Source organism: Mugil cephalus, chromosome 1 (assembly GCF_022458985.1).
Source record: "Mugil cephalus isolate CIBA_MC_2020 chromosome 1, CIBA_Mcephalus_1.1, whole genome shotgun sequence".
NCBI classification, from domain to species: Eukaryota; Metazoa; Chordata; class Actinopteri; order Mugiliformes; family Mugilidae; genus Mugil; species Mugil cephalus.
This window is the reverse complement of record NC_061770.1, coordinates 4606864-4626784: the sequence shown is the minus strand read 5'-3', so window position 1 is coordinate 4626784 and position 19921 is coordinate 4606864. Positions and strand designations below refer to the sequence as shown.

Sequence of the window (19921 nt, the reverse complement as noted above, 5' to 3'; positions counted from 1 at the left end):
TAGATACTTTTTTTCTGCCTGGCAAGTGCGTAATAAGTGCAGCGGCAGCTGCAGTTACTGTCTCATTCTGTAGACTGAGCATAACGGAGTCAACCCCAAACAGCCCATTTTCAAATGTTTTGTATGACTCTGTCCTCTGCTTTTTTTTTTTTTTTTTTTTTGACCACTTAATGTATTTATCGGCTGTCGACTCTGTCATTTGAGCCGTAAGTAATAAAAGTTGCACAAGGCAGTTAATAGAAACTGTAAAACCACACTGTTGGTAAAAACTGGAAAGTAGAAAACAAAACAAAAACTTATTTATGGTTTTGTCTCCCTTTCTTTGTTTTGTTATTGTTGTATTAGTTCGACTATATTGTAAACTACACTGCTACCTCAATATATCTACAAGTTTAAAACAAATAAAGGATTCTGATGTCTTATATTCTTTACGAAGCTATGATTTTAATTCACTGCTTCTTTAGATTTGCCAGACGTCTAAGTGCATTTTGCACAAAGTATCGGTGTCATATCGGTGTCGCCGATACCAGGATGAGATTTACTCAGTGTCGGGTCGGGAAGGAAATCGGTGATATCGAACATCACTAACGTAGAGTGTTGATGTTCTGTTGTGTCGTGAGCGCGCCTGCTGTTAGCGGGAGCGAGCAGAGAGCAGAGTGGGAGGTTTTCCGCGCGACCGTCCTGTCCTGCACGGATTGACAGCTCGTTCTCTCCTGGAGTAGCCGTTAGCTCAGTCGCTGCGCTACCCGGCTATTTGAATGGTTTAGCGGCGGAAAGCAACGCGCAACTGGGATGCGAGTATTATAACACTCGAGCTAGGCTTCTTATTAAGAAAAACGGAAGCCACGCTGCCCAGTGCGGAGAAAAGGTAAGAAATGCACAGAGTTAGCCTAGAGGCTAACATTAGTCAGCTTTACTGCCCTTGGATTAGTTAGCGAGCTAAGTGCTAGCTGGCTTATTCAAACCACATCTCTCAGTGTGAGCTAGGCTATAGGCTGGCTAACCAACATGGATGCTGGTTGCGTTCCTTTGATGCGGTGTCTGGAGATTATCCGCTTTAACCACGGGTTGGCTCCCGAGTCGACCGGTAATTTCTAGTTTAGCTGCCAGTCACGAATCGAAAGCCCCACAGTAAGTTACGTGATCTCAGACATACGCCGGGTTCAGATCAAGAGGTTTCACCTCCGATCGAGTATTGTCAGTTTAAACGCCACGATTTTAGCCAGTGTCGAGTAAAACGGGGAACACGGGATAAATCCGGATTTGCAGTCTGTAGCTTTTTCGCTCTCAAAGCTGACGCCTGTCTTTACAATGTTAGAGAGACAGGTGCAACTTGCACGTTCATCAAAAGCATGTCCAAGAAATAACCAGGTTCGTAAAGAATCGATTGTTAAATCGTAGGTTATTTTGTATCGTTCTTAACGGGACAGCTCCTATTATTGTATTTTATACGAGCGTTTGTGAAGCAGATGGAGTAGAGCTGCTGTCTTTCTTTGCCCGCATGTGATGTGTGTAGTGGCAGGTGGCATTACAAACTGTCTCTGTGTGTGGTTACATGTTTGTAAGGGTTTTATTACAAAATCGTAAGTAGTTTGGGGTCCTTGGCCACCTCTATTGTGTCAGTTCAGTTGGGATGTTTTTAGTCATTGCAACCCAGGCAGCAGTTCGGTCCACTGAAAGTCTTGGTGATATGTTTTCCCGAACAAGCAATGCATCAGGTTATTTTCAGTGATTCTTTGAAGACAGAAATAATTGCAATATAATGCACCTTTCTTAACCTGAATAGTCTTATTTAGATTATTTAGAAATTGCAGAAAATACCAGGTATGATCGATTGATTGATTGATTGATTTGTGTGGATCATTCCACAGACTTTGCATTCATTCATTTACAAAGTTTTCATATTGTATTTTTCGTAGTATTCGTAGCAGCCTTGAATACTATTGATTCATAGTTGTGCCAGTTTATACAATATACGGATTCATAGTACTCTTACTAATGCATGCATTGCATTGCATACATGTCATCAGCTCTCTTTTTTTGTGTCCAGGAAACATTTGGCCAGCTCATATTTCTTGTCTGACTCAGCAGGTCTGTGTAAGAGTTTAGGGGAACAGAAGATAGTGGATGATGTCATCTGTATCATCTGCTACAGTGGTCATCAGTGAGTCATATATAAAAACCAGTCACATCAAATCAGGTTGTGCCTAGATAATAGACCAATAGTAGGTCAGAGAGGGAGATTACTGCCTCTACAATGCGGTCACACTGGGCCTTCAATGCAATAGAGAACTAATGCTGCAGTTAATGCTTACTTTCGGTATGGGTTATTGATCACATAATGTGCAAAAGGTCAAGAAAGAGGTATCTTCAAATGGCTTCTCAGATTTTTTAATTTCAGTAAATCATTTAAACAGTTAGACTGGTACCAAAGTTATGAACAATTCTATTAATAATTCTTTCTGTCATTGTTAATCTGTTCAGTTTTTAGTTTAATTAAAATAATTGCCCACACATTTTCTGTCTAGACATTTAGATTAAACAATGAACCACTTCAGCTTTGCTAAAAGTCCGTTTCTGTTCCGTCTGTTACTTTCTGTTGTAGATATAGTATCGTTTACATTACTTCTTCTTCCTTACCTACTTTGTATCTGCATGTAGCTGCTGTAGCTCGGTTCAATAGTTTTCTGTCTGTCTCTCTCTGCCATGACCCCTGAAAACCTAAAATTATCCCCCAGCTGGGATACCTAGTTTGGCTCATTGGCATTTGGTATTGACATTTGTGTCCTCACATGGAAGGATTACAGGGTTCACATTCAGCAGCTATAGTTGTAGACAATTGCAAAAACTGAGTTTTATAGACGTGATTTATGACTGAAGGGTATAAATAGTGCAACTCATTAGATGACAGAGAGATTATGTTCTATAGCGATGTGCATATGTTGTTAGTTGACATCTTTAAAATCTTGTGCTTTTTAAATGTTCGGATTCATCTCAAAAGAGAATAATTCAATTTAACTATTCAATTACTTTAACAGCGTTTACTTGTTTTTCAGTTTTCAGTGTGTTTGTTTTTACTGGTCGAGGTAACTCAATGCCTGAGGGAGTCAAAATCAGTGGTGAAATCAGCAGTATCCAAATGTGAATTCTAGTTATGGTCAATAAATCTGTCAAGAAGAAATCTCAACCTCTCAAATGTGAATTCACAGCTTCCTTTACTTGAAAATGAGACAGCAGGTAGCAGCACGGACTAAATGATTAATTAATTAATCAATCAAGAAAATAATTCGCAAACTAAATTTCAAATATAATTGCGTAAGACAACTCCCTGTCTTAGCTGGACAGGAACTCTGGCTGCACTCTTGTCAGAATACAAGAATATATGTAGTTAATTTTGAAATTGGTAAAAGTGTGATATTTTTAGAATGTGTTGTATTTAACAGGGACTGTATTTCCATCTGACACAGTGTCGTTTCTAATTTTCAGTTGCAAGTTAGTCGCATCCACTTGGGCTCACTGCAGCTAAACTCACCATTGTATGCAGGTACACGACAAATGCTCATCAGTTGGTCTGACTGTGAGTAATTAAAACAGTAAAAGTACCCCAATGAAGTACTCTCTGCTAATCAGAGAACTCAGCCATGCACTAAAAAAATGTTTTCCTTCAGAGAGACAATTCTTGTCAGGAGCGTGTCCTTAAAACATGATGGCGTAAGAGTCCTGTGATCACAAGTCACGTGGCTCTGTCATATATTCACTTTCACTTTGCACTTTCTGTCTCCATTTCTTTGTCAGCCTGAACTAATCACTTCTTTCTGCCTGCCATTCCATGTCCGTCTGCCTGACCCGACGGTCTCCCCTCTGTCTGCCTCCGTCTCATCTCCATCACGCTCCCCACCCTGTTTTTCTCTCACGTCTTTGACAGTGGTTTGACGCAGGTTGTTGTGGTGGACTGTGGACGCCCTCCGCATTGTTTCTACAGGAGCTTTCTCTGTGAAATGACCTCAACCTGACCTGTGTGACAAGAGAAGCTGTGAAGATTAAATAGAAAACAGTAATTTTAAGTGTGCTGGCATCACAGTTACACCTGAGCTGACTGGTTCAGCTCAATTCATTTAAAATACATTTGGTATTAAATGAAGGTTATTTTAGCAGGGGTAGCGAAGTTGTACTAAGATTGAAAAGTCTCTGTTTGAACAGGTTAATTTAAAGCACAGATAAACATTGATAATCTAACTAATATTATTGTTTTCTGCCAAATGAAATTAGTTTGTTTAGGCGGTGTATTTGTGCAGCACTGCTGGAATGAATAAGCAGACACATGTTTATACATTTTCAGGGAGTATTGGAATTGAATGAGGATTATTGAATTATAAAAATTTGTTGATTACACCTTTAGAAAGTGATTTTTATAATGCATTCTGCTGAATTTTGGTAGCAGCACTTTCACTGGAGTGTAGTATGTCCACATACTGTTTACTCATTGTAATGTGTCCAAGTCCAGGTTATTGTTGTAATGTTTCCTCCTGCTGACAGGTAGCTGATTGGACATTGGCTAATGAATTGGATTGGCCTTTCTGCAATACCTCTGCCAAGATTTGGACGGATGGGAAAGTGTGTGTGTGTGTGTGTGTGTGTGTGTCTAATTTGTATATAGGCGACCTTTGCTCAGAACAATGGTCTTATAGACACGTGTTCAGACCTACTTTGTTTCCGCGTTCTTCTCCCATCTAATTCATTTTAATGTTCAGCTTTCTGAACAAGGGCTGGCATGGTTCTTGTTAGGACTATGAACTTAAATTACTTCCTGTTGAAGATATTTTGCTGCTGGTTCGAAGCAAATCAAAGCTGTGGTTCACGCAGCTTCAGTAGTTGATTATCAGCTTCCACCAACACTCATGTCGTTCACGAGGACTACAGATTTTGACTTTTTTGCCATTTTTTTTTTTTTACTTTGCACAGGACGGTGATGTCAGATATAGTGCAAAATTCCCCTGATGATTCATAATTACTTTTTTATGTTATACTGTAATCTCCCCGATCGCGTGTGCCCCAGTCATACAGGCCATGGAGCTGAATTTGTTTACAGCTAAATGACACGGATTGGTAGGATTAGTTGTTTGCAGAGGTATTTTTTTTTTCTCAGATGAAATCAACAGCATAATAAAATCTAATCTAAATTGTGTGTTAACAAAGTTATATTTTGATCAGAACTGAGTCTGGCTTCTGTGCAACTGTATTAAGTGAAAAAACTAAAATTCAAATTTAAATTGATGGCAGACGCAAAACTAATCCAAAAGGTTGGACCAGGTTACATGCTCAATCAAGCAATGCAACAACTGATCATTTATTCAGTCAAATAATCTGACCATCACTTTTTGATTAGTCAAGTCATCTTTTGGTTAACTGCTAAAATATAACAGAACTTTTCCGAATACATTTTATTTAATTATCATTGCATTTGAATATGATATCTATGAATGAAGTTTTCTCACAAGCTTTTTAATATTTTTCAAACGAAGAAACTCTTGTAAATGAGCACAAAGCCGACTGCATTTTAATCATAGAATTATATCATCATCATCATATCACAATAATAATATCATTGTTATTACCTGGCCAAAACAACCAAACAACATAACGCTAACCCTTTCTTCTCTGTGTCTCCATCAGCATCAAATGAAAAACAGAATGCACCAGAACATAGTTTCCTCCCTTGCATGCATGTGTGTGACAGCTGTGTTTACTGTGTGAGCCGTAGCATTGAGCTACCATCTATTGGTTGTCAGGCAGGAATGGCTGAGTGTGTGTGTGTGTGTGTGTGTCTATGTTTGTAACCTGACCTCAATGAATGAATAGTGAGTCAAACACACTCTGTAATCAAGAGGGGTTTTTTTTTTTCACTTTGAAGCTTCATTTGCATAAAATGGTCAAACATGTTGTATACATTCATAGTCTAATTCTCCTAACTTGTAGTTACCCTCCCTCTAAGTGTTTTTAGTCCTCACATGGTAGTTGTGGCTTGATCTTTAGGTTTTTGTCAGAGTGAACACATTTCTTGGTCTTGGTCTCAAAGCTACACGTCATTTCATTTCATTTCTAGAAGAAGGAGAACAATGAAAGATGAGCTGAAGAGGATGTGTGACAACAATATAGGGTTTTGATAAAATTACATCAAACATTTCTGTCCTTTTACTTTAAGAAAAAAGCAAAACAAATCTTTTATGCTTTAAGGGGGTTTTTAATCACCCCCAGATGGCAAGTAGGGCTGAAAAGAAGGAGACAGGCAAGCAGATGTTGAAATGGCGCTTGGAGAGAAGATGGTGTATGAGATTGAAAGATGAAAGTGGCCATAATGTGGTGGTGGCAGAGCCGAGCGAAAAGAGGGGCAATGGAAAGCAGTGAAGAGTGGTACGAATGTGGCAAGAGCAGGATTGGAGAAGACAGAAAAATACAATGTGAGAATGAGGAAGGAGAGGAGAAGACGTGTCACAGGTTAATGAGGAAGCGATGACAAAGATGGAGAACAGGAAGGGAGACACGGTGAGTGTGAGGATAATAGGAGTGACGGAGGAGAAGTGAAAGACGAATGTGAATACAGTGAAAGAGAAAGCTTCAGTACATGTTTGAAATGAAACAACTGGTGCATCTTCATCAGCTGGGAAGCAAAATGAACATATAAACCGATGAATGTCGGTGTTTTGCCTTCAGATCATTTATGTTCCTGTGTTTGTTTGTGCCTTGATCCTTGTCTGTTTCTCTATTGGAGAGTTAAAGCAAGAATTGGACCTGAGAGAAGTGCACTTCCCTGATGAGCTCCTCAAACTGAACTGGAAAAGACAGCAGCGTTTCACAGTGAACAGTGAGGATGTTAGGGAGTTCACTTTCAAACCCAAATGTTTCCCCGGCCCATCTTTCATGGAGGATCGGTATTTAGTCTGTACTGTTCTGTGTGTCGGCACGTCCAGCAGGAGTCTATTTATGGGCTGGATGTGCTGCACCTCAGTTTCTTCCAGGTGGGACTAGGCCAAGGTCGAATATTGAAAATATCTACCTTGCAATTACATTTTATTGCATCTGTGCCTACTTACAAAACCAACATTGGACATTCAGTATCAAGGAGTGTCATTGCTATGAGGTGTGTGGTCTGGTCTGGTCTAGGTGGGTGGTGCATGTCTAAGTAACATCTACATGAATGACAGGTCCAAAAGTTTTCCAGCAGAACACTGCATTGTCACAAGATGGTCCGTGTTATTTACGTCTCCTGTCACTGGCCATATTTGTTATGCCTGATTGGTGTAATAACTTAATGGAAAGAAGGCACATTCATAATTCATCAGACACTTGAATTAAGGTTGCATAAAAATGTCCATTTGAATAAAACCTATTGCAGGTATTGCTCAACCTGCATCAGCCTACTGCTGGTAGTTGTAGTGTCTGTTTGTTAACCAGGCACATTTTGAGAACAAAATGGCCTGTTGGTTATCTGCAAAGTAAGAGATTTACTGTGTGTGTGTGCGCGCGCCGTGTCTGGAGAGCCGTGTTGTGTTTTGTGCTGCAGACAGATGTTCATTTCACTGAAAGGTGTGTGTAATTGTCGTATTCACAGGTTTGATTTTGGAACTTGGATCTGCTTATGTTCATATTTTGCAGTAATGTCCATATGTCGCTGCACTTTGTGTATAGTTATGTTGTATTTAAAATGTTAAATCACTACAGTGATGTGTGTGTGTGTGTGTGTGTGTGTGTGTGTGTGCATGCGTGTGCAAGCATCAGCACAGTGGAATCAAGTTGAATGCACTTCCTGCATAATTTACATTCATTTGCACTTTCTGTATTTCATTCTGGCGCAGCACACAGACAGTATCTGGTGAATTGTGTATTGGTCATCCCTATCTGGCCCATGGTATATCAGTCATAAACACAAATGAACAAGTATTTATCCTGTGCATGCAATACAACTATGTTGCTTTTATTTTGAAAAACAATGACGTACGTAATACGTCATGGCTGTTAGAATCTGCATTCGTTATTCTTCAAAAAGGATGATTGAGACAGTTTATCTATTTTACCTAAGCCTTTGTTTAGATCTATTGAGATACAGAAAATAATTCATATAGCTACATGGTCCCTCCTTGGTCCTCCTAAGCTTTCCAAAGAGGACAAAGTTTCCAATACTCTAATGCATCATATAGGGCTGAACGATATATCGTTATCGTATCTATTTCTAGATATGAACATTCAAGATATTAATATCAAAAAGCGACGATATAGATTTCCCCTCCCCGCGCTCGCCCTGCATGTACAGGTCTGGCGGTCACAACAAACACCATTTTTACACAGTGGCACAGTGGGGAAATTAAAAAGAAAGAAAACGAGTGCGGAACATAATGCGGCCGGTGACGGTGCAGGATCTGACTTGGTGTCAAAACATAAATCATCCTCCATTATTTGGAGGTATTTTGGATTCAAAAAGGACGATGTTAACCGGAGTGAGGCGTTGTGCAGGTCGTGCTTAGCAAAAATTGCAACAAAGCAAAGTAGCACAACAAACTGTTTCACCACCTGACACAACACGTCTCACGTAATGCATGTATGTAATTTATTTATTCAAAATTTATGTTAATGTTGGTGACTGGCAGTGAGTTCTGAAAAATAAAATTGCACTTTCCACATTTCTTTGTTTTATGATGTTTTTATTTTTCTGAAAAATGCTTGGTTTTCACCGAACCCGTGGTCATATTCTATCGTCGAGATATCTGGCATGAATATTGAGATACAAAATTTTGCCCATATCGTTCAGCCCTAGCGTCATATCCAAAACTACAGATCGATTGTTTTTTATTTTCTTCTTCAACCTACACCAATTTCATAAATTTAAATAAAAATTTACAGAATATTCTTATACTTCTGGTTTCCAGTAGCAGCTTATCAAAATATATAATTTACTGCTTTTTACAATGGGAGAAAATTGAGCAGAATTAAGTTGAAGTTGTCGTTGGTTCGGCTGTAGAAATGAATTGCCCAGCCCTGGTCTAGAATAACTGAGCGTCATGTGTTTTTAAAAATCATTTTTGTGTCATCTCAGCAGTTTGTGTACACAAGCTTGGAATTTTCTGTTTCCTAGTTTTTCACAGCAGGTCACCCACCACTGTTCTACAGAGGTAACTACACAGATTCACATTCAAATGATATAATCATGGCTTAGCTTTAATGTCAACAACCAAATCATAGTAAACAATTAAACAATATGTAGTCCATCTATGGTGGAAAATACTTTGTTGTACTGGACAATGTGTATGGGCGTTGCTGGGAAATAACCTGGGTGTTCAGTGAACCTTCCCTGAATAAATAGAGGTTAAAGAAAGACAAAAAGTCAGACACTTATCCTGTCAGGTTTTGCTTGTTTAACTGAAGTACTGTAGTTTGATTGGTCAAGCATTTGGGTGACTAAATCATGTTTCTAGTAACTGGAGTTACGAGGAATTCAAGTTGATGCTGAACTGTTAAACTGTTTACACGAACCGAGGTTGAGTCGGATCATCTGATGCTGTGAGGGCTTTACGCATCCGCTCCTAAACCACCTGCAACACTCGTAGACTCAGCAAATTACTATAAGACATATTGGCTATTTCAGACTTAAAATCTGGATGACATGTCAGTGCTTTCATGGTAACCAACCAACGAGAGAAGATAATGGGGTTACCAAGGAACAGTAAAGGGTAGCTGACAGACATTAAAACAGCTTTTCACCACAAAGTATAATGAACTAAGTGGTTGCGTCAGAGTCTGCTTTGGGTACATCTGCTTCCCTCGTGAGATCATGTCAGTAATCGGCCATGATAACTTGAATAATTGAATAATATCACTATCATTCCTCAAAAAGTATTAAACCAAATCCTGTTCAGACTTGATTGCTTTGACATTTGGTTTATATACAGAAGTCGTGAATGTCACAGAGACATAAGACGTTTTTTGACTCCTGATTTTCAGAATAATCATGAGACCACAACAGGAAGTGACTCAACACAACTTTGTAGACATGAAATTCAAACTGTCGCCTAATCGGTACAAAGCAAACAGTCTTCAAGAGAAAGGACTGGACCATCAGTGGCACTATGTCTTTTCCTTTTCTTTGGTTATTTTTAGGTACACAACATGCGTTATCGTTCACTGTTGTATCAGTGGGTGCAGCACAACTTTGAAACTAAATGCTTATGTTTTATAGATTGCGTAATTAGTAGACTACATCAGATATTGACCCTTGTTGGGTGGCTAGGGCAATATATACTGTTACTGTACGTATCTATACACTGCATGTTTGAGTACGGCGTGCAGGGTGGATGTGCATGCTCTGCTTCTTCTTTCTGTATCATAAACAGCGCCACACATAGGCCTGGGATATGTACTACAGCCTTTCTGCCACTAGATGCAGTTTTACAATGGATCGATATTTACCAAGTTCTTGAAACGATGCCAAGGAAAACCAGAGGTAAAAAGATCATTCTGCTACGTGTGGATATGGCCGAAATACAACAGATGTAGCAGTTTTTTCTTGATGGACCATTTGTTCTTTATTAGCTCGTATGGATCATTGTCAAGTCTAGTTGTCCTTCGATTTGATTTGATGATCCACATTTTTGTCGGTCTCACTGTGTTTACTGTGAAAGTGAGTTGACCCGGGGCTGGAAGGAGAGTGAAGGACCACACAGCAGGCATGTTTACTCTGTCTTACTCTGTCTTTTATTCAGATTATTAGTGGAGTGCTAGTGTCCAAATGCAGCAATATCTCATGTTGCAGAATGATAACTTTCTGATGGTTCTTGATGAAAATCCCCTTATGGATACAATTCAGTAAAGTAAATGAGTGTGAGACATAACGTGTGACACGTTAAGGCCCATATGCTGTCACACTCATTAGTTCCTTCCGGTCCGTTTGTTCTTTTAGATCACTCACCAAGACAAAATCTCATTGGCCACTTAGCTCAGGAAAGAGTCTTTAGTTTAGCTTTGTGCTGTTGGTGGTTGGATGTTATTATTCACTACACACAAACACACATACATACATAGCACAGCCTCACAGTGTGTTGATAATCCCTGGAGTACTGATGAATCGCCCTCATTGGCTAATCCCAGTCAGGTGGTGTGAATGTGTGTTGCGAGTGGCTAATCCAGTGCACAGTAGTGGGCGGGATTTAGTGAGGCGTTAAATCGTTGTGTTGTCAGACATGTTGTTGAGGCATCGGAGGGTTGCCATGGCAATAACAGCCATCTGGTGCCATAGAGGCCCCATTTTTTGTCATCGTTATATTCCCTACACAATATGCCACCTTCGTGCATGACTAATGTCTCTTCATGCTCAGTCATAATCCATAAAATGCCTTCCTCTCATCCTCTGTTTAAGATTATCCAGCGACAGTCTGCTAAAGTTAACCTCCTCCTGTTCACTGCCTCAGTTAAACTTTTCATTTCATTTCACCCCAACATCAGGTAAAAGGTAATGAAATTACACAACTGGAATGCCAAATACACGTAGGAAGTGATTAGGAAATGCTCTATGCCCTTCACAAAAACGCCAATGTCTTCAGCCCCCTTCACATAGAAAAGCCGTTTACTTGTCCCACATGTTTCTGTAGCTGACAGCTGCTGGTAAATTCCCCACCACATGTTTCCAAGTGAAACACGTAGAACATAAAAATATTAACGGTTCTAGCTCGTCTTGCCGTCACCACTACTTCAGCTCTGCTTTCAGCAGGATCAATTTGGTAGAAGGAACCAAAGTTGTGAAGTGTGGACTGACCACAGTAAACATATGGGGAACTCGGTGTCATATGTCAGTTGTATCTGTCGCTACGATTGGTTCTCGCCTTAGTCACGTCTCCTCAAAGTCAAGATTAGTCAAACTTGGTACCTATTCACTTTGCATGTTTTTTTCCCCCGTCTCAGTCCACTGTTGCCACTTTGCTACAAGTCCCTTTATTTGTGTGCACCCATTCACAACGCCACAAAAAACACTGTGTGATGTGTGCTGGTCACTAGGGCTGGGTATCGCCACAAAAGGGAAGACATATACAAGATGGAGGGAAAATATTGAGGAAATACCACAAATGCCGAAACATCAGCTTTGTTAAAATCTCTTTAATGACTAAGCCAAATTTTAAAAAACTAAAACTGAATTGATACTGAATCAAACCAGGACTTTGTAAATCAGAATACGATGGGTAGATGATGGATAAGATTGGTCAGAGTGCTAATATAACATTCAACCCTTTTTGTAAAACATGGATTTAAGAACTCGGCCAGATATCTCACCTGAAATTAAAAATATTGGATCATTTATTTTACATTTTACTTCTTAATATAAAATATTAATTTCCAACACCTATGAGTAAAGTCAGTGCGCATTGCTTTGATGTATTTCCTCTTTGGAGGTGTGTATAGTAGGAATTAGGACTGTCTGTGTCTGTGAAGCGCAGTGTGATAATTCATCACTGGAGGAGAGAGAAGTGCAGATCTGCTGTGAAGACAGCATGCAGCTTATTTTCTTGTTAATTAAAGCATGTCTGTGGAGCTGGACTGGCTTACTGTGGTCTCTAAGCCTGCTAACCCCCCTACACCTGCTGTCTGACAGGGTCACATCAGTCAACGTCGAGGCTCAGTTAGTGCACTTCAAAGGTCAGGGAGTGGACGTCCTTCGGGAGAATATGGTCCACTGCTTCACCTGGCTTATTATCAACTCACTTCCTGCCTGGAGCTGGTTCGTTGGAGCAACTGTTGTTACTGTTTCAAAAGGGTGTGCTGTGTTTGCAGGTTGACTGTGTGCTCTTGTTGACTTAGCTTACCATGAGTCCTTAGAATTAGACGAACTGTATTGATACACGAAGGAAATGGTTTGGTCACAGTAGCTCAGTGGCTTAATGATAAAATACATTCCTGCTGCACATAAACTGGCAGCAGGTGGACATTGTCTTGTTTTTCATTGTATCTCCACTGGATGGACTAATCTACAGCAGCATCTCTAAGTCTGCTAGGATCTTTCACACCTAAACAAGACAAGTAATGCAAACATAATTGTAATGCAGTGTGGCCTCGTTGCCATGGTGAAATTGCAGATGAAGGAAAACATTTTTATAACTTACTTTCTACAGCTCCCTCCCTACGAACAATACTGTTTCTCAAAATAGTCCCTCCGTACTCTTCAAAAGCTACACACAAATAATCATTTAGGTCAGCTGACCTATATAGAACCCTCAAACGTGCCTCGAGGTTCGTGATTTGTCATTTATGTCTATTGTGGAAGAACTTGTTTGGATTGAGAGCATTTTTTTTAGTTGAATGTCTCAACTAAAAGCCTCTCCCTTTACTTCTGACTCCCATGTTTAGACACCGTAGCTGCAGACAGTTGACTTGCGCTGTATTCAGTCCACAGGTTAAAAAAACTCTCCCTTATGCACTTGCTGGGCAGGTTGAGTGACTTGAACTTGGCTTACCCCGATTCAACTTATTTATTGCTTTCTCTTCCTCTGCTGATCCTTAAACCCCGCAACGCCACGTTAACGAGGAAGCCAGTCACCATCTGGCCGTGAATGCAGCATTACAGTCAGCGTAACGAGGTGGAGGGAGCCGTCCATTTGGTCTTAATCATTCCTTCCAAATGTGCTCTGATTTTATTTACTTGAAAATCCTGTGTAAACCCCCCTGATCAAAGCTGTTTGTGTTCTCAGAGTTTCCTCAGATTCCAGCCCAGCTCCGGTTTTGTTCCGATCTAAGCCTCTAAAAGCCAGAGAAGAAACTGTCTTAGTATAATTCTGTCAGCACCAGGAAGGCTTAATGGATTGAGTGGGCACACTGAGTCTGAAAGGTGACAGGTCTGAGGTGGCATTTGGGAACTGGAGGGCAATTTGTTTAAGATTAATTGAAACTAGGGCTGAGATACTGAACGTGACATTTATCAAGTAAAGAAGCCTCATTGTCTGGTTGCAGTTTCTCCGATGTGAACCTTGTATTTTATTGTTATTCTGTTTCATGCCAGGGTTTGGTTTCCCACAGTTTATATGACATCTTGTGGATTAAACAATTGATTCATTGACTAATTACCAACACAAAGGAAACTAAATAAAATAGAATGAAAAAATCCAAAACATGTAGAATACATTGTCTTCATCAGGTTATTTAATTCCCACTCTAAATGACACGGCAAAATGGTATAAGAGAGAATATGTGGAAGAAGGAAAGTGAAAAGGGCTTTGAGGTGAGAATTGTTGCGACTAATCTATTTTTATCTGACAGGTGAGAGGCTGAGTGAGCGAGGGAGCTAGTAAGAGAAGGAACAAAGAGAAAGAGAGAGACAGAGGCCATGGACCATCAGAGACAGAGGGCTCTCTCCACATCAGGGGAATCACTGTATGCTGTCCTGGGAGTCGACAAGAATGCCACAACAGAGGACATCAAGAAGTGTTACAGGTATGTGTTGATTCACACACAAACAGGAGAGCATAGGAATGTTTTAATTTGTGACCCACTAGAGGGCGTCAGAGTCCTGCAACATGTTCCTTTAAGTGTTAAAATGTATCCTGAAATAAACAGGTGAGTGGCAGTGATTGTTTAGTGATGTCTTCCTGATCACCACGTTTACTGATTTTATTTTTTACTTCCTCACTGTTTTTAACAGTAACAGCCACAGCTCCATGTTTCTAAATGTTCAGTATTCAGCCTTGTCTGTGCAGTGGTTCAATACTGAAATCATCGAGAATGAAAATCTGTCCTGGGTCATGAAATAGTTTGACAAAATTGTCTTAGCTCAAAGTCTGCACACAGTCACTACCTACAGCCTCCGTACTTTGTGAGATGCATGTTAATTATTAAGAAATTAATTATAAGTCATTGTTGTTCTGCTTCGGAAGAGTGACAAAAAGAGCAGTAGCCCCCACTGAGCTGAGTCCTCCATTCTCTGTTTCTCTTTACAGGAAATTGGCACTGAAGTTTCACCCAGATAAAAACCCAGACAATCCAGATGCAGCCGAAAAGTTCAAGGAAATCAACAACGCCCACTCCATCCTGGTCGACGCCACTAAAAAGAACATCTACGACAAATATGGCTCGCTGGGCCTCTATGTGGCGGAACAGTTCGGAGAGGAAAATGTCAACACCTACTTTGTTCTGTCCAGCTGGTGGGCGAAGGTACGTTGGGACACAGTGAAGCACTTTGTGAGGCTAATGCATGTCCTACAAAGCAGCTTCTGCCTTTGTCTTTGATTCAAGGAAGAGGTTTGGGACAAAGGTTTTAAAATGAAACTGTGTTTGCAGTTTTACAAATGAAATGTAATCAGGGATGGTTGTTTCACATGATGTGGGCATGAATAATGGTGTCGTGTTCTTTAGATGTCAGTGCTAACTTTGTAGTGCATTGTTTATATATTATATTTGTGTATTTCAACTGAAAGATACGACTATATTTAACAGTTTATTTTATTTTAGTAGCTCCAGTGATTATTTCTGTGTCAAATGATGTCTATCTATACTGAGCCACCAAAGGGAAAATTCAAAAGTTTTCAAAATTCAAACAGCTGTGATTAACATCACCTACATATATCAATGAATCACAATTCAATCTACAATCAGACTGAATTGTTGAAAAAGTAAATAGGAATAAATGGCACAGGAAAATATGATCTGTGTCAAAAAAAAATACATCCACTGTCTTTGATTTGTTCACTTAATGTTCACTTTATCATGTATATACAAAAAAAAAATCTTCCTTGTTTTTTTTTTTTTGTTTTGTTTTGTTTATTTGCAGCTGCTCAGCTTTGTCAGTCAGTTGTAAATCTCTCTCCTCTTCGTCTTCGTCCCACAGGGCCTGTTCGTGTTCTGCTGCCTGGCCACGGGCTGTTATTTCTGCTGTTGCCTATGTTGCTGCTGTAACTGCTGCTGCGGAAAATGTAAACCTCGGCCGCCCATGGACCAAGAGCCCGAGTTCTACGTCTCCCCCGAGGACCTCGAGGCCCAGATGACCGCTGACGAGAGAGGTGAGGAGGAGAGGTTAAAAAAAAAAAAACAGACTGTCTTTCTGTGATATTATCACAGAATCACACAAACAATTAAGGTTCATGTCCACGATCATGACTTTTTTGTCTTTTATAGTTTCATTGTCTTGTTGATTTCATATGTGGGTGCGTGTGTGTTGTCCCCAGATGGCGGTGAGCCCATCGTGATGCAGCCGTCTTCAGCCACAGAAACCACCCAGCTCACCTCTGATGCCCACCAAAGCTACAAGACCGACACATACTAAACACACACACAATGACACACGTCACACTTCATCACTGCTACATTATCAGCCGCCAACACACACAACTGGCTCCACCATAATCACAGGACGGATGCATATTCTGCACACACTTTTAACACTTTATCGTCGGTTTCCTTCTTCCTCCACACGCAGAAACACACATGCACGCGCACGCACACACACCAGCAAATACTACTACCACTCAGCCAAATGTTGTTGAGGTGCGGTTAAAGAGGGGTGGAGGAGTGAGGAAGACATGAGGAGAGAAAGGGAGAGAAAGAGACTAAATCAACTTCTCCCAGCAAAACACAAACGACCCTGTCCAACCTTGGAGACACATTTATTAAATACATGACAATATGGATCTACATACATGCAGCCTGATAAAATACGTCAAAAATGACTGAAAAAATTTTATGTTTATAAATTGTTGTGACGGGTTTGTTGAGCAAGATTGCGTATACATTCTAGGTGACCACACTGAGCAACAACCACACTTAAGATAAGTCGTAAAGCTTAACAGTAATGCTTTTGTCATGTGCCGTTGTGGTGTAAGATAGAAAATTCAATCCCCAGCCAATTACTTTCAATCTTTTTAGCAAGAAAACCAGCACAATTTAAAGAATCTGTCGTAATGTTGGAGAGGAGATTGTTTTTGCTTTCGTCTTGCATGAATCTAAAATTTACGCTTCCCGCATACGTTTAACAGCCTTTTCTTATCTTCCGTGGTTTGCCCTGGCCGTCCACACCCAGCCACAAATATGTGATACGCTCTGCTACATGTATGCAGTGAGCATACGTGCTGCTGTATGTGACCACATTAAACAGACAACAAACAAACAGCTTCCTGCACACATGGCTGTTTGGACCATATCTGGACGTTAAGTGTCCTTGAAGCTAATCAGGAGGAAATACAGAGAGAGAGAAAAGCTCTTTTTACCTGTCATTCAACAATTTGTTAACTAACATCTGGATTTTATTAATCATGGATTTTTTCTACCTGCGCATGGGAAACTGTCTAGTTTTAGCTTGCTGGGAAACAACTAGGTCAGAGATCCTGTCTGCATGTTCAGGGAGGAGTTGACAGGCCCGGTTGGGGTGTAGGTGTTTATTTGTCCTCAATACCCTCATGAACATTGGGATAGGAGGGGGCAGATCACACTTCAACAGCTGCTGCTCTGGCTTCAGGTTCCATTGCTTTTCTTTTTTCAATCAAATGGTGCAAAATCAGTGTAGTCATGTTCCCCAGTTAGCCTTTCATCACAAACCATTCTCGGCTGGACAGAAATGCCTTGAGATTCATCTGTCCTTCCTTGTGGAAACACTGGAAAACTTGCAGCTGCTGGGGCTGAATCTCAATCAGCTCTGGCACGCATGGCCATGATCAAACAGGAAGCTGGAAGTCAGCACCAGCCAGTCAGACAAATAATACTCCTAAACTTTTATTATATAAACTGGGCTTCTCTGCTCTCACAGGGCGCTCTTCTCTTCATCAGTTACTCTCATTATTAATTGAAAACATAATCACTCTTGGCAGTGATTAGATCTTTTTTTTTTTTTTTTTTTTTTTTAATTAATGCTGCTCCGCTGTGGGTTTACTGACGTCTTCTCTCCTCTTCCTCTTCTTCCTTTACTTTTTTCTTCCTTCATGTTCAACCTCAATTCACTTTCTCAATCACATGTGAATTAATCAGCTTCCTCGTTCACATTAAAGCAGAGTACAGTGTTATTGGTAGACGTTAACATATTTTAGTGACCACTTGCTGTCACCCAGAAGAACATACACACAGTACAAACATACAGTATATATAAACATACATTACACACTGATTGAGCCCCCTTTTTTGTTTCTAGTGTTCAATTTGTTTTGTGAAAAGTTAAAAATGCTGTACATGTCGTGTAAAGTGTATGTCTAGATTTCACTGTATTTCTTTGAGTTGGTCAGATATTTTAACACTTTTTCCTCCACTTGTCTCTAGATTTGCTCTTTTTTTGTTTTGTTTTTCTTATTTATGTCGTTAATGAAGGGAGGACATTGATATCCAAAGTCCTGATCGTTCATTGTAGAAAATGCAATCATCGTAGCAAATGGACGGCAGTTTACAACAATCAGACTAGTTATGATATAATTTTACTAAAACAATACTAGTAGTTCTGTATTTGTCAGAGACAACTAGCAGTCCAGTAATAAGAAAACACAGGTGCATCAGAAACATCGTCGTTGTTTGTGTCAGTAGTTTCATTTTCGTAAACAAAAAAACCTACACTGAACCAAACACGCTAATTTATTCACTGTATTTTGATTTCTTAATGAAGTACACACTCAGTATGTATTTATACATATCATGAGAGAGTGCAGTAAATGCAAATGAAGTCTTTTTTCACTGCTAACCTCAACTCTTAGATTTCATATCAAAAGGTTTCAGAGAATTTGCAGGTTCACAGTTTTAGGCCCCAAGAAAAAAAAAATGAAATGGAGTTAAATCCAGTTATTGATCATCTTTGCCACTTAATACCACAACTCTTTTATACATCTCTACAGAACAAAGTGGTTACAATATGTGCCCTGTCTGATTTACTGAGGACTTTGAATTCCATTCACAGTTTGATGTTGTCTGGTTTTCATTCCTGGTTGTTTTTTGTTAAAGTTTTAATTTGGACTTTTGGTCCAGTGTAGGATTAAAATACCTTTAAGGGCCTTTTAATGTGTTTTTCTGAAACCTGCATACTCCATTTTCACTCTGTACTTGATTAGTTTTGTACTTTTAGACATGTGACCATTGACATGCCACACCACAACCCTAATTTCTTACATTTTTTCCTCTATTGACCAAACATGCAACAGTGTATGAGTGAATGCAGCGTGAAGCCTGAAATAACATAAACTTGGAGTCAAGATACTTTCATTACTCAATCTTAAATAATAACAAATAATAAGAACTGATGTAAGTGTGAATATAGCGACCAGATTATGATAATATTGAAGCATTATTTTATTTATTTTATTTTTCTTATCTTTTTAATAATTGATTAACTACAAGGGGATGTATAGAATTTTAGATGTGAACCATTTTGACAATGAAGTGACAAAATGGCTGACCTGCTGTATATACACGCAGTGGCACAGTACATAGAGATGTAGAGGCTTTCTGTTTTTAGCATGGACTGATGTTTGCATCTGTCAGGCAGACGTATGGGTAAATCTGATGTACTGTTGTAAAATAAATGTTTCTGATGCTTCAGAACCTCTTGTCTCACTGGAATTTTCTTTGATTTAATTGGAGAAAGGCTTGCATTTATGACAACTTATATTACTTTTGTATTAATACTGTAAAATATTTGTGAAAGCACACGAAAAAAAAATCCCATCTTCCAAACTAAAATCCACAAGGAAAGCATAAATAACAAGAAAAGAAGAGGACCAAGATAACTGCCCTGTGGAACACCACAACACACTAGTAAGATGAAATTCCAGTATTGTTTTATGCCTTTGAATATATACTTGAATATCGTCGTTACATAGTTTGTATGGTCATTTATGTCAGCCAAGACTGTACATTTAAAAAGTAAATATAGTAGGGGTCCAAGGCAATAGTCCTGTGGAACTACACAACAAGGCCTGATACAACTGCT

General features: G+C 39.6%; 1 protein-coding gene across 1 annotated transcript; it reads left to right on the top strand.

Moving 5' to 3' along the window:
• Positions 1-644: 644 nt before the first annotated feature.
• On the top strand, positions 645-19533 carry dnajc5ab (DnaJ (Hsp40) homolog, subfamily C, member 5ab). The gene is made up of 5 exons (XM_047607001.1): positions 645-868; positions 14290-14463; positions 14967-15180; positions 15854-16025; positions 16191-19533. The coding sequence occupies exons 2-5, from the start codon at positions 14357-14359 to the stop codon at positions 16286-16288; spliced, it is 591 nt and encodes a 196-aa protein (XP_047462957.1). The 5' UTR covers positions 645-868; positions 14290-14356; the 3' UTR covers positions 16289-19533.
• The last annotated feature ends 388 nt before the right edge of the window (positions 19534-19921 follow it).